We start from the raw sequence: 15,238 nt of genomic DNA, 5'->3' as shown, positions 1-15,238 counted from the left end.
TCTGAGGAAATGGGTGATCTGACCAAAAGAAGTCAGGGTGGGAGTGAGGAAAGATGTGGAGTTGAACGAGTACCTGGGCTTCAAAGTTCTCACTTTTCAGTTCTCTAAACAACCAAATTGTCTGGCGAAAAGGACTTACCTCCTCCTGCTTAGTTTACAACATGTTTTAAACATGTGCGGGAACAAAGCTCTTGCGTGGCCGCCTTCAAGGACTGATATGTTCAAGTCCTGGTTTTAAACATGTCATTTTGTAATTCTGGTGCAGGATTTGTAGTTTTGTTTTACAACAATAAAAGCAGAACTACAAGAAGCAAAGTGCAAAATGGTGATCTGTTTCGCCAGCCGCAGAAGCAAAATCTGAAAGATTTTGATCAGTTTTGTCAAAATCCATCGTTCAGCCACCCCTGCGTATCAAAAACAGCAGCGCAAAGTTTCTCATACCGTCGTGCGACCCGAAAGGAGCTGCGAAAAGTTTATCGTGCCGCTGTGCAAACCTGGCATGAATCGAAAAGATCATCACTGAGTTTATCATGCCGCTATGTGAACCTAGTACAGATGGAAAAGAGAGACACAAAGTTTCTTGTGCTGCTACGCGAACCTACTACGAATCAAACAAAAAGCTGCACAAAGCTCCTCGTGCTGCTGTGCAAACCTAGCACAAATCGTAAAGAGCAGCATGTAGTTTCTCGTGCCCCTGCGCGAACTTAGCCCTATTCGAAAAAAAACATGGTAACGTTGCTAATGTTTATTTATATAGCGCCTATACACAGGCAAGTGTTTCGAACCGCTCAAGGAGGGTGGGAACATGGGGAAAAAACAACAGTCGTTCAGAACCTTGAATTTCTGAGACGGTAACGGTCTGCACAAGCAGATTAAGTGAATATAATACATTTAACAGTTTAGATACAGCAAATAGCTGCGTTTTTTTCAAGTGCAAATTTAGGGGTGGAGACAAGGGAGAACCAACAGAACGATCTTAAGGCAGGACTGTATACAGATTGTGCAAGTGCGGGAAAGAAGGGGCAGGGGACCAAGTGCACCCAGTCGGTAGAGACTGGAGAAGTGCTAAGAGAAAGCTCTCAAGGTTTTATTACAAGTACAGTGGCGGGGTGGAGTGCCATGAGGCAAGTGCAGAAGGACTGGCAGGGGTGCCTGGGACCTGTGAGAGACTGGTTACACCATGCCTAGTTTCTCTTGCTGCTGCGTGAAATTAGCACGGTTTGAAAAAAACGTACTACGTTTCTCATTCCAATATGTGAACATACCATGAATCGAACGAAAAAGTTGCACAAAGTTTCTCGTGCTGCTGCACGAAACTACCACGGATAGAAAAAGATCTGACGGATCGAAAAAAACCTGCACTAAGTTTCTCGTCTCACTGAGCGAACCGATCACAAATTGAAAAACTACCCACATTTTCTTGTGCCGCTGGACGAAACTAGCACGGATTGAAAAAAAAGACCTGTGCAAAGTTTCTCGTTGCACAACACGAAACTAACATGGGAATGAAACACCACGCACCGCTCAAAACTGCACAGGGAAGACAAGGGTGCAGGGTGTTTCGCTCCCCGCAGGGAGCTGCTGCTGCTGTTGGCGTTAGGCTCTGCCCCCTTCCTATATCTTCTCCCATGAGGCCCGCCAGGCCCGAAGCCCGAGGGGAGACAAGGGCGCGGTGTGATTCGCTCCCACAGGGAGCGGCTGCTGTTGCTGTCCCAGAAGGGCCACTGGTGCTTCAAGCGCCACAGCGCTAGGCCACACCCCCTTCCTATATATCCTGCCAGCTAGGGCCAAAGCCCGTGGTGGAGACAAGGACGTGGGGTGTTTCCCTCCCTGCAGGGAGCTGCTGCTGTCACAGGATGGCCACTGTTGCTTCAAGCGCTGCAGCGCTAGGCCACGCTCCCCTTCCGATATCTCATGCCCAGAGGCCCGCCAGGGCCAAAGCCCGTGGGGGGAGACAAGGGCACGGGGTGTTTTGATCCCCGCAGGAGTGGTACTGGAAGTGCAGGGTGTGAAGCAAGCTGGCGAGTAAGAGCTCACAACCCAGAAAACTCCCTAGGAGCATGTGAAGGACACAAAGAGGTGAGAGCGGTTAAAGCTGGGCGGGTGTCATAGCGGTGCACTGCAGTGCACGGGATACTGCCAGTGACCCATGGAGGTGTCAGAGGCCCCTCTAATTTCCCAATGTTCTCCACCCCCTCATCCTACACGGTTTACTCCTCAGCCCCCCACATTGGCCCTAGAAGAGACTAAGCCTAGGCGCAAGATCCTAGTTGTAAGAAGGAACCTGGGAACTTGCCCACCCCAACATGCTATCGCCCCATCAGAAAAAGCCCACAGTCCCATCAAACTCACAGAGGAGGCATAGTCTTTGATTAAAGAAATCGGACTGTTCTTTGGGTCGAACCAATCCACCTTGGGGCCAATAACTGAAATAGGTGACTACCAAAGAGGAGAAACAACTGCCAATCAGGGCGGATTAATGGCCCCACGCCTCGAACAAAACCCCTCATCCAGGACCCATAAAGAGCCGATTGAAGACTCGCTGCCCCCTCCGGAAAATCCAGGCTGCTCTGTTAATGATACAAATCACAATTGGTTTGGGAGTGTAATCTAACGCGCAAAGTCCACAACATGTATAATTTGTGAAAATTGTGGTGTCAAGGGTATAGTCACAGCTATGCATGTGTCGTTAGTACAAATATATTCAATCAGTTTCAATACAGCCGACACGTGTTTCGACCCAACTGGTCGTTTTCAAGGCCTGAAATTCTGAATAAATTGCACAGAAGGCAAAGGTGAGGTTCAGTAGTAAGCAGAAAATGTGGCCCATCAATGGTGGAGGTCCGTCAAAGGTGATGGAACAACACATCCATGGAGGCTAAGACCGGTATTTGTGGTTCGCCACAATAGCGTGAACGAAGGTCGCGTCCAGTAGCAAAATAACGCGATGTTCAAAGACATAAATGGGGAAAGGTTCCTTAATGGAAGGTATAGCAGACCAATGCGTAAGGAGAGCGGTCAGGAAATCGTGCCACCAGGAAGGCCTGAGGCTCAGAAACTGGAAATACCGGTGGGGTGGGCTCTGTGGGAGTGTGCACGCAGCAGGCCCGGGTTCTAGCTATTTCTGTTAGGCGGCTAATATAGCGCATAGGTATTTAAGGTCGAACCCCTCTCCTTCAATTCAGTCTGTTAATGATAAAGTCAATGATAAAGACAAGTCTGTTGCCAATGCCTGTTTGATCCCTGTTTCTACTGCGAGCATTTTTCACTTTTCACCCAAACTGTCTAATCAAGGGGGTGAGCAACGACCAGCACCAGTGGTGGAAGACATCGCCTTAACTCCCCCAGCTGGCTCTTTGCTCCCAAGGCCACAGGGGGGTGCTATACAAGCCTACCCTTATGAGTAATTGTCCAGTTCCGGAACCCTTGCCTGTTTTTGATCCTATACTTGTGCACATTTTGCCTATTTCTGCAACTGGACCTGTGGACCAAATGGACCGGGAGACAGACAATGGGCCTCATTACGACCCTGGCGACCGCGGTATGAACGGTGCCGGTAAGGTACCGCACCGTTCATACCAGGCCGCCACATTACAAGTTTGCTCGTGGGTGGCGGTATGCACGTCTGGGCTGGCCAGTCGTGCTCCCGCGAGCAGACCAGGATGCTAAAAATGGACCCGTCATTAACGGGTCTGTTGTTAACATCCTCCCCATTCCCATTGACGTACCGGGTCCGGGACCCAAAAATTGGATTTACCGGGCCAGCAAATGTCGGAATGGCCCGGTAATTCCCCTTTTTTTGGGACCCGCACCCGAGTTTCGCGGTAGCCATGCCGCTAAAAACAGCATGGCTACCTCCAAACTGGTAATGAGGCCCAATGTCTTTGAAAATAAGCCCCCCTCTAGTTTGGCCAGTAGCACCTGGAGTGAGAACTTGATGAAGGGGTGCACAGCTCCTTTCTTCGGTTATCCCCTTTTAGGGTTCAAAAGCCATCAAGCCAAGGCCCTCGACATAGTCCAGATCAATCTGCCAAGGGAGTCCATACTGCTCAGGGCTGCAACTGTTACCTATTGGTTTCGGAACTTGCTGATATCAAAAAATTGCTATTACGTCTGACTGAGGCCCACGGGAGGGCGAGAGGGGAAGAGGGAAGAAGGTGTTTTAATGGAGATATCTCCATCCATCCACCGGATGCAAGGGGGCCCCAAAGCTCCCACAATTTGCGTCTGGAATGCCCCATAGAATTAGTTGCACATGGACTGCTGACCCCTGAAGGGAAGACTGATGGTGTGGCCCTTGTTCCTATGAGACACCCCCTAGCTACTATCCAGCGTGAACCTACGGTGCATATCCCCGTGACACTGCTTACTGATGAACAATTGGTTCAGCAGAATTTGCCCAGTGACGCTCCCAAGGCCCCCCAACTTTAATAGCATGCTGGAGGGCCGGGCCACCCATCCTGCGGCTACTAGAGCCATTAGCATGGAAAGTAGAGCCTGTGGTCCCCGCCCCAGAGGAAACAGGTCCAGTCGATAGGACTATGGGGAGCCTAGGAGGGCCACAGTGTCTGTATCTCCATTGGGTTCCCAAACTGGCCTTCCAGAAGCGAGAACCAGGGGACGCTCTTCTGAACCGAAATGTTTGCACCGGCTCCCCCCCCCGCTGAAAGGGGTTGTGCCTTTCTTAGTAGGGAGGCTTTTGCAGGTTGTTATAGAGTGAGTAAGGAGGACGGTGTTTCCTGTGATTCAATTAGGCTGGAATTCTGGAACCAAAGAGTGGCCAAGTGTGCCTTGGGCAGTGTGAACTGTATTGGCCGCCTTGTACCCAGCCGCATTGTAATCAGCGCCCACGCAAAATGAGACTCTCTGGTATCTGCAAACATATCCCATTGAATTTTGTTCTTTCTGATGCGAATCTCTCACCTTTGGGGAAAAGGCAAGAAAGGAACCTATGTGGCCTTGGGCTCGCTGAGCATTGAACTGAGATTTGCCAGCAAATTTTGGAACTTTGTTTTACCCCGACTACTGTCTTTACAGTTATTTTCAGACCCTGCTTCTCCCTCCCTCTTTTTTTGTTTTGATGTTTATATAATTTAAATGACTGTTTATTCTATTAGGGTGCACTTTGGTGGCCTGACGGCCGAATAAAGTAATTTGATGATGAAACTGCACCGACCCGGGCTTAATATCAGTGATGCCGGAAAGTAATGCTGGTTTAGCAGATCTGGGGGGAGCTTAAGCCAGTGTGGATCCGCACTATTCGCTTTGTCACTCACCGCTAAACTGAAACAAGCCAATTCGAGATGCATGTACTCTGCCCTCTGGGTTTTCCTGTGTGACAGTCACCTGCTCGTAGTCATTCTTTGGGGCATGCCTGCGGCTTGTTGTTATGGATGATGTGCCTGCACTCAAGAGGCAACATGTCTTTAATGAAAAGTGGCATCACTCATTATTAAACTACTTAATAGAAGGCACTCAGCAAGAGGCAGTGTATACTTTTAATTAAAAGAGAGATCACTCACAGCTCAGCATCAGTAATAAGTAGCCACAGACAGCCCTTTTCATGCCCCTCACCTCTGTTTTCTAATAACTAGTGCCCGTGTAATAGAAGCACCTACGTCCAGTTGAGCCATTGCACAAGCTAAGGGCATTTTGGGAAATGTATCCTGTAATATGATACTCAAAGCAAGGGGCAGAAAAAGGGTGAGGTATTTTTGGGGACATTACCACCAAAAAATCATAAACTAAGGGAAATGAACTGGTTGCTTTAAGTTTGAGAACATGGTTCACTTTGCAATTGTCTTATTTTGTTTTTTTTCTTTAAATGTGTGCTGCAAGGAATGAAGAAAGACCGCTTTTAGCATTCAGTGTCCCCCCCCCCCCTCCACCATCCTGGCCTATCTATTCCCCCCCACCCCCCTCCACCATCCTGGCCTATCTATTCCCCCCCACCCCCCCTCCACCATCCTGGCCTATCTATTCCTCCCCAACCCTCCTCCACCATCCTGGCCTATCTATTCCCCCCACCCCCCCTCCACCATCCTGGCCTATCTATTCCCCCCCCACCCCTCCACCATCCTGGCCTATCTATTCCCCCCCCCACACCCCCTCCACCATCCTGGCCTATCTATTCCCCCCCCGACCCCCCCTCCACCATCCTGGCCTATCTATTCCCCCCCCCCACCCCTCCACCATCCTGGCCTATCTATTCCCCCCCCACCCCTCCACCATCCTGGCCTATCTATTCCCCCCCCACCCCTCCACCATCCTGGCCTATCTATTACCCCCCCACCCCTTCACCATCCTGGCCTATCTATTCCCCCCCCACCCCTCCACCATCCTGGCCTATCTATTCCCCCCCCCACCCCTCCACCATCCTGGCCTATCTATTCCCCCCCCCACCCCTCCACCATCCTGGCCTATCTATTCCCCCCCCCCACCCCTCCACCATCCTGGCCTATCTATTCCCCCCCTCCCCCCCCGGCGTCCATGTCCACGTCAGGCCCCAGCAAAAGACAGGTTAAAACAAAGAGTCTTTGAAACATTATTGCCCAGATGGGGGAGGTGGGGAGTGGGTGTATAGCACTCATTAAAGAAGGGCAATGCGCAGAACCCAAGGGTAGAGCAGGACTGGGTGGATTCATTCGCCAAACGTGGGGCAAGTACAGAGCGCAGGGGCCATTTGATGATTGCGCTCATTTTAGGGGTTCCATTTGGTATGCAATGGATCCCAAGTGCTAATCTAGCCTCATTCCCAGAGTTCAAGCCGATATGGGGCTAGCCAGCCCCTGCAGGGGGCACTAGAGGGACAGCCTGCATAGCGTGCCGCCCTTCTGGCCACCCTCCCCCTTGGGGTACTCGCACCTTGCCTCCTCCCTGGGAGGAAGAGGTGCCTTTGGGCCCAGCCACATGCGGCTGGGCTCCAGGGAGTAGTTCTAAGGCTCGGGGGCTGCTCAGCTCATCCTCTTTCTGCAGCCTCCCGCTCTGTTTTAGGCAGGATAGCATGGGCAAGAAGCGGAAATGTACACAGTAGGTTATGGGTATTGTTTCATTTATATGTAATTAAGGATTGGTTCATTATTCGGCCGTGGCCGGTTTCCCGATGGCTGCACTAGAGCCAAATTCGGACGACGGGCACTGAGTCCTTTATGGATAGTTGAGACTCCTCGTCAACGAGATTCGGTGGCCCCGAGGAATTACTGCTTGGCGATTTATAATCAGAAGCAGAGACGTCCACTACTCTGCAAACCCGGAAGTGACACGTGTCCCCGGGAACTCTAATATGATGACAAGCCCGGCAAACCAACGGGCTACCTTAGAAGTCTAAGGAGAAGTGACTTTACCTAGTGGCTGGAACCATCCCCAAAATGTTGCATGACTCCAATAAATGTGTTCTTGTGTTTCCAAATACACACCATTTGTCCTTGTAATTCTTAGGTATGTGTAACCATTGCATGATGTCTTATACGCCGTAGGGGGGAGGGTGGATAATGGGGGATGGCCCCGCTAAGTATTTACCATGCTTCAAAAAGTAACTCCCAGCAACCTGAAGGGTCACTGTGCTGACAGTGCCATTGTTTCAAGGGGCAGTGCATTTATGTCCCTGCCTTCGATTGGCAGGTAGAGGTGTCGCTAACATTCTAGCAAGTCACTAAGCACTTTCAGAGAGGCAGGACTTTCCTTGCCCCGGGTTTCCTGCTCTGGAATCGCCTAAACATTAACTTTGAAAACAGGAATCCTGCATAAAAACAGCACCAATTGTGTATTTTGTGTATCCCTTAAGCTGCTCAAAGAATCATGCTTCAGCAGACGCTAAGGTCTCCAACGTGTGTTTGTCCAGAGGTTTTGGACCACATCTCCCACCAAGCCTAGCCAGTATAGTCGATGATGAGGGATTATGGCGCCAAGGTCCAAAACACACAACATCTAGACTAGGGAGACACAAGTTGCGCCCACCCCCTGGAAGTAGGTTCGTTCGCATCTTGCAACAGAGCACTAATTCTGACACCTTCAGCCATCCGTCTGAAGCCTCTCTCCTCGGACGGCTGGACATATGTCCCCTGCCCTGCAGCTCATCTGCCAAGGGATCGCTGGGTATTGCTGAACTTTCTGAGCGTGCTGTGATTGGTGAAAGCATCAGCTCTTGGGTCTGTGTGATCCACAGACACACAGTCATACTTTAGCTGTAGCTCGATTATTTCTGCCTTCTATGGGAGATAGACATAGGTTAAATAAGGATTGCTACCATCCAATCAGCTTTCAGGTTCTTTGATCGCTGTCTTCTTCTACCCAATCACAGGGATGGAATCAAGGGGGACCCTTCTCTGGTGTACGCCTGCAAGAAAGCCCATGTAATTAAGCAGTTGCTGGGAGGAGCAGTCAGAGGATTGAATCATGACAGTCAAAGACTCTTTTCAAAGTCAAGAAATGATGTACCCTTCATTTGGGAAATGATATAATTTTTTATTACGTTTTTAAATGTGAGCGGAATTCACCATCGAGTGCTATATGAAACATTGGTATGTAATTATTTGTGAATAGAAGAACTTCCTGTTAAAAGAGTGACGTCTAGCCTGTACATTGAAGAGATTCTTGTCACGCGTGTAACACCATACCCGCAGTGTGAACCTTGGTGATTCATGTGACCCTATTTGTAACAGTCTTGTTTTATGAGTCACCTCGCACACGCCTATTGCACAATTTCTTACCACTGTTCTTTTATTACATATTATTGTTATCATTTGGCTTTGTTGAGATGATTTCGTTCTTTCTGTCTCTCCAGGTTTTCAAAGGGAACCGAGATCACTATAACGTGGTCGTGAACACGCTGGAGCCGCCGCTCTTTGCCCAGTTCTTGAGGATTCACCCGTCTAGCTGGGAAAACAGCATTGCGCTGAGGTTGGAGTTCTTAGGGTGCAACACTCAACAAATTCAGTGACACCAGGATGGCCTCAGTGACACCAGGATGGCCGGATCCAAGTTCCTTATACCCGCTCTGAACTCCAAGACTTGAGGTTTATTTGGGTTCCAGTCCATGAATACTCTCCTGCACCCCAAGTCTAAGGTCCACCTCTGGACTGTACTCCCTGAGACCTGCCCTGTATTCCAAAGCTTATGGTCTCTTCTGCATCCCAAGTCTAAGTCCACCTCTCGACTGTTGTCCCTAGGATCTGCCCTGTATTCCAAAGCTTAGGGTCTCTTCTGCCCGCTGTGCACCCCACGTCTAAGGTCCACCTCTGGACTGTACTCCCTGAGACCTGCCCTGTATTCCAAAGGTTAGGGTCTCTTCTGCATCCCAAGTCTAAGTCCACCTCAGGTCTGTAGTCCCCAACACCTGACCTGTATTCCAAAGCTTAGGGTCGCTTCTAACCAGTATGTACCCCAAGTCTAACGTCCACCTCTGGACTGTAGTCCCTAGGATCTGCCCTGTATTCCAAAGCTTAGGGTCTCTTCTGTCCCCTGTGCACCCCACGTCTAAGTTCCACCTCTGGATTTTACTCCCTCGGACCTGGCCTGTATTCCAAAGCTTATGGTCCCTTCTGCATCTCATGTCTAAGGTCCATCTTTAGACTGTAGTCCCCGACACCTGCCCTGTATTCCAAAGCTTAGGGTCTCTTCTGCATCGCAAGTCTAAGGTTCACCTCTGGACTGTACTCCCTGGGACTTGCCCTGTATTCCAAAGCTTTATTTCCCTTCTGCATTCCAAGTCTAAGATCCCACTTAGGACTATAGCAGGCCCTGGGACCTGACCTGAATTCGGTCTCTTCTGCCATCAAATCCTAAGGACCACCTCTACACTGTACACCACCGCTTACGGTCTCTTTTGCACACCAGGCCTAAGGGTCTCCTCTGACTGAACTGTAGTCCCAGGGTCCTGCACTGCACTCCAAAACGTATGACTTGCTCTGTACACCAAAGTGTAGGGTATCTTCTGTGCCCCAAGAGCCACCTCTGGGCTTTAGTACCTGGGACATTCTCTGTATGACACTTCTTAGGGTGTGTCTGGATTCCAAGTCTTAGGGCCTTCTTTGGGTTCCAATCCATGGATCCTCTTCTGCACTGAACCCTAGGGGCCACCTCTGGGCGCCAGCCTTGGGACCGGCTCTGCATTCTAAAGATGATGGTGTCTCCTGAACTCCTAACCTAATGGCCACCTCTTGACTGAAGCTGCTGGGATCTGTTCCATACACTAACTCTCAGTGTCTCTCCTGAACTCCAGTCCCTGGGACCTGCTCTGAAGCTTCAAGGTTTGAGGCCACTTCAGGACTCTAACATATAAGGCCATAGTTACTCAGGCTTGTGTCTGCTCTCTCCAGTCGGATGTGTGGACATGCTATTTAAAGGAAGAGAACTGCCTCATCCTCGCCGCCACTGGTGAAGAATCACAACCGCACTCACAGCAGGTGGAGGACAAACCACTCGACGCTTGAAGACCCATCCAACCTTAAGATGGCTCTCCCCTTTCTCCTGTATTCATTCTTGCCTCTCCTTGTCCTTTTGTCTGCATATCTCTGTCCACCTTGGCACTCCTTCTTGCCTTCTTTCACTGACATGTTTTGCATGTAGAACCCATTTCTGGTGGCCTGCTGTATACCGCTCAGTGGAAGTCTTGCACACTACCAGACTTTGATATGGCTGCACTCTCTGCCTCCCTTAACTAGTGCTGGTGTATTCTCTAAGCTGGGTGGATTGTTCTGACTGCTCTAAAGTCCTGCTGGTGTCTTAATTGCACTGTGCACTGTGCTCAAAGACCCTAGGCCTGTATCAATGATAAAGCAGTAGTGGAGGGACTGCAAAGGCCTGTGTCCCATTTCAATATATGATGGGGATGAAATACCTTCTCTCCCGCGTTCTGTCACATGTCATCATCTACAGAGATGCACCCTAGAATCCCAGGCGCCCTTCAGACTTTAGCACATCACACAAACACAGCACTATGTTGGCCGAGGTTCATCTAGTGAATGTGTTTAAGAGTTGCATCCGTGGGAAGAGAAACCACAGGCATGGTATCATCATAGCCAGCACAGCATGACAAATACAAGACCACTCCTGCTGGGCCACTTCCAATATGGACAATCCTCCCCATGTCTGTCTGCAGCCAGAATAGACCAGCTTTTCCACCTCTGTCTGCAGCTAGAATGGACCAGTCTCTCCCAACCTGTGTCTGCTGCCAGAATGTGCCAGCCCCCCCACCTATGTCTGCTGCCAGAATGGAACAGCCTTTCCACTTCTGTCTGCAGCCAGATTTCCCCAGCCCCTCCACCTCTGTCTGCAGCCAGAATGGACAAACCTTCCCATTTTTGTATTCTGCCAGAATGGACCAGTCTTTCCACCTCCGTCTGCAGCCAGAATGTACCAGCCCCCCCTCTTCTGTCTAGCCACAATGAACCTGCCTTACCACCCCTGTGTGCAGCCAGATTTCTCTGGGCCCTCACCTGTGCCTGAAGTCAGATTTCTCCAGCCTCTCCGTCTCTGCCTGCAGCCAGAATGAACCAGCCTTACCACCTCTGTCTGCAACCAGAATGAACCTGCCTTACCACCTCTGTCTGCAGCCAGAATGAACCTGCCTTACCACCTCTGTCTGCAGCCAGAATGAACCAGCCTTTCCACCTCTGTCTGCTGCCAGAATGAACCTGCCTTACCACCTCTGTCTGCAGCCAGAATGAACCAGCCTTACCACCTCTGTCTGCTGCCAGATGTTTCCAGCTGCTCCACCTCTGTCTGCTGGAGACAGATTTCTCCAGCCTCTCCATCTCTGCCTGTAGCAAGATCTGAATAGCCTCAGGAAGCAACTGAAAGCCCAACCCTGGAAGTGCTTCCTGGGAGCCCAACAACTGAACCCCAAAAATGAACACCAGAAAATCATGCGGTACCCCACTTCTGCTGACAAAATGTATGCAAATGCTTTGAATATAGTTGTTGTCCGTGTGAAAACCTGATGAAAACCTGAAATAAATAAGTATATATGTATATATATATATATATATGTTTCTTTTCTGTCATATTATGTGGACAAAGTGAGGTAATGGAGCCCGCTGTCTCTATGTGACACTGTGTGAGGGGGCAGACTGGGAGCACAGGTACTCTCCAGTTTATAGCTGACACCGAGTCATGCGGGGAAACTGAGCGCAAGGGGGTCTGCGTCTATGCTGCACTCTCTGCTGCACTCTCTGCTGCACTCTCTGTTGCTCTCTCTGCTGCACTCTCTGCCGCACTCTCTGCTGCACTCTCTGCCGCACTCTTCTAGTGACACCCTGAAAGCCCATGCATCCTTCAGCCTCTATGTTACTCTGTGATAGCGTCCGGCTAAGAGCGTCTATGCTGCACTCTCTGCTGCACTCTCTGCTACACTCTCTGCCACACTCTCTGCTAGTGAAGCATTGAAGGCCCATGCATCCTTCAGCCTCTATGTTACTCTGTGATAGCGTCAGGCTAAGAGCATAGACCCTTCTGTCTCTGTGTTACCGAGAGCTCACGGGTCTGACACGCTGTGAAGGAGTCAGACTGTGATCACCTTGACCCCCTCCATGTTTCACTAAGATAGTGACAGACTTGGAGCATGTGGGCCCTTCTGCCTTTATCATATACAGTAGTGGGGACAGACTGGCAGTAAACAGACCCATCTGATACGGTGCATTGTCTTTTCTGTCTATCATGCACCAAGTGATGGCGAAAGGCCAAGAGCACATGAACCCTTATGTCTATATGTCTACAACAGGGGTCAGCAATACGAGGCTCCAGATGTTTTGGACTACGACTCCCATTATCCCTCACCATTGACGATGCTGGCTAGTGCTGTTTGGATATGTAGTACAAATCATCTGGAGATCTAAAGGTTTCAGACCAGTGATCCACCCAATGTGATGGGGGCGGCTGAGAGTGCAGGGGCCTTTCTATCTATGTACATACACAATGTGGCAGGGACAGACTGAGAGCACATGGGCATTTCTTTCTCTCTATGTCTACAGTGTGGGGTGGGGCAGAATGACACTACACAAGCCCTTCTTTCTATCTATCTATACTATGTGATGGTGGCAGAAGGAGGAAACATGGTCCTTTCTGTCTTCACCATGTGATGGCTCAGACTGAGAGCACTAGAGCCCTTCCGTCTACACTATGTGACAGGCAGACTGAGAGCACTAGAGTCCTTCCGTCTACACTATGTGACGGGCAGACTGAGAGCACTAGAGCCCTTGCGTCTACACTATGTGACGGGCAGACTGAGAGCACTAGAGCCCTTCCGTCTACACTATGTGACAGGCAGACTGAGAGCACTAGAGTCCTTCCGTCTACACTATGTGACAGGCAGACTGAGAGCACTAGAGTCCTTCCGTCTACACTATGTGACAGACAGACTAGAGCCCTTCCGTCTACACTATGTGACAGGCAGACTGAGAGCACTAGAGTCCTTCCGTCTACACTATGTGACAGGCAGACTGAGAGCACTAGAGTCCTTCCGTCTACACTATGTGACGGGCAGACTGAGAGCACTAGAGCCCTTGCGTCTACACTATGTGACGGGCAGACTGAGAGCACTAGAGCCCTTCCGTCTACACTATGTGACAGGCAGACTGAGAGCACTAGAGTCCTTCCATCTACACTATGTGACAGACAGACTGAGAGCACTAGAGTCCTTCCGTCTACACTATGTGACAGACAGACTAGAGCCCTTCCGTCTACACTATGTGACAGGCAGACTGAGAGCACTAGAGTCCTTCTGTCTACACTATGTGACAGGCAGACTGAGAGCACTAGAGTCCTTCCGTCTACACTATGTGACGGGCAGACTGAGAGCACTAGAGCCCTTGCGTCTACACTATGTGACGGGCAGACTGAGAGCACTAGAGCCCTTCCGTCTACACATTGTGACGGGCAGAGTGAGAGCACTAGAGCCCTTGCGTCTACACTATGTGACGGACAGATGAGAGCACTAGAGCCCTTCCGTCTACACTATGTGACAGGCAGACTGAGAGCACTAGAGTCCTTCCGTCTACACTATGTGACGGGCAGACTGAGAGCACTAGAGCCCTTGCGTCTACACTATGTGACGGGCAGACTGAGAGCACTAGAGCCCTTCCGTCTACACATTGTGACGGGCAGACTGAGAGCACTAGAGCCCTTTCGTCTACACTATGTGATGGACAGAATGAGAGCACTAGTGCCCTTCCGTCTAAACTATGTGACAGGCAGACTGAGAGCACTCGACCCCTTCCGTCTACACTATGTGACGGGCAGACTGAGAGCACTAGAGTCCTTCTGTTTACACTATGTGACGGGCAGACTGAGAGCACTAGAGCCCTTGTGTCTACACTATGTGACGGGCAGACTGAGAGCACTAGAGCCTTTCTGTCTACACTATGTGACGGGCAGACTGAGAACACTAGAGCCCTTCCATCTACACTATGTGACGGGCAGACTGAGAGCACTAGAGCCCTTCCGTCTACACTATGTGACGGGCAGACTGAGAGCACTAGAGCCCTTGCGTCTACACTATGTGACGGGCAGACTGAGAGCACTAGAGCCCTTCCGTCTACGCTATGTGATGTTAGCAGAAGGAGAGAACATGGTCCTTACTGTCTACACTATGTGATGCCTCAGACTGAGAGCACTAGAGCCATTCCATCTCCACTATGTGACGGGCACACAGAGCACTAGAGCCCTTCTGTCTACACTATGTGAAGGGCAGACTGAGAGCACTAGAGCCCTTCCGTCTACAGTATGTGAAGGGCAGACTGAGAGCACTAGAGCCCTACGTCTACACTATGTGACGGGCACACTGAGAGCACTAAAGCCCTTCCGTCTACACTATGTGATGGGCACACTGAGAGCACTAGAGCCCTTCCTCTACACTATGTGAGGGGCACACTGAGAACACTAGAGCCCTACTGTCTACACTATGTGAAGAGCAGACTGAGAGCAGTAGAGCCCTTGTGTCTATACCATGTGACGGGCAGACTGAGAGCACTAGAGCCCTTGTGTCTACACTATGTGACGGGCAGACTGAGAGCACTAGAGCCCTTCCGTCTACACTATGTGACGGGCACACTGAGAGCACTAGAGCCCTTCCGTCTACACTATGTGACGGGCACACTGAAAACACTAGAGCCCTTCCCTCTACACTATGTGATGGGCTAGAGCCCTTCCGTCTAAACTATGTGACGGGCAGACTAGAGCCCTTCCGTCTACACTATGTGACGGGCAGACTGAGAGCACTAGAACCCTTCCGTCTACACTATGT

The 15,238-nt window shown here is 50.4% G+C and overlaps 1 protein-coding gene across 1 annotated transcript in view; it reads left to right on the top strand.

Moving 5' to 3' along the window:
- The window catches only part of F8 (coagulation factor VIII), a 906,500-nt gene extending 894,524 nt beyond the window's left edge, over positions 1–11,976 (top strand). The window contains exon 26 of the mRNA XM_069648978.1: positions 8,783–11,976. Within this exon, the coding sequence (XP_069505079.1) occupies positions 8,783–8,938 (156 nt within the window). The 3' untranslated portion in view covers positions 8,939–11,976. The remainder of the gene's footprint in view (positions 1–8,782) is intronic.
- Positions 11,977–15,238: the final 3,262 nt, after the last annotated feature.

The sequence above is a fragment of the Ambystoma mexicanum genome, chromosome 2q (genome assembly GCF_040938575.1).
Source record: "Ambystoma mexicanum isolate Mex_15411 chromosome 2q, UKY_AmexF1_1, whole genome shotgun sequence".
NCBI lineage: Eukaryota > Metazoa > Chordata > Amphibia > Caudata > Ambystomatidae > Ambystoma > Ambystoma mexicanum.
This window is presented reverse-complemented; position numbering and strand designations above follow the sequence as displayed.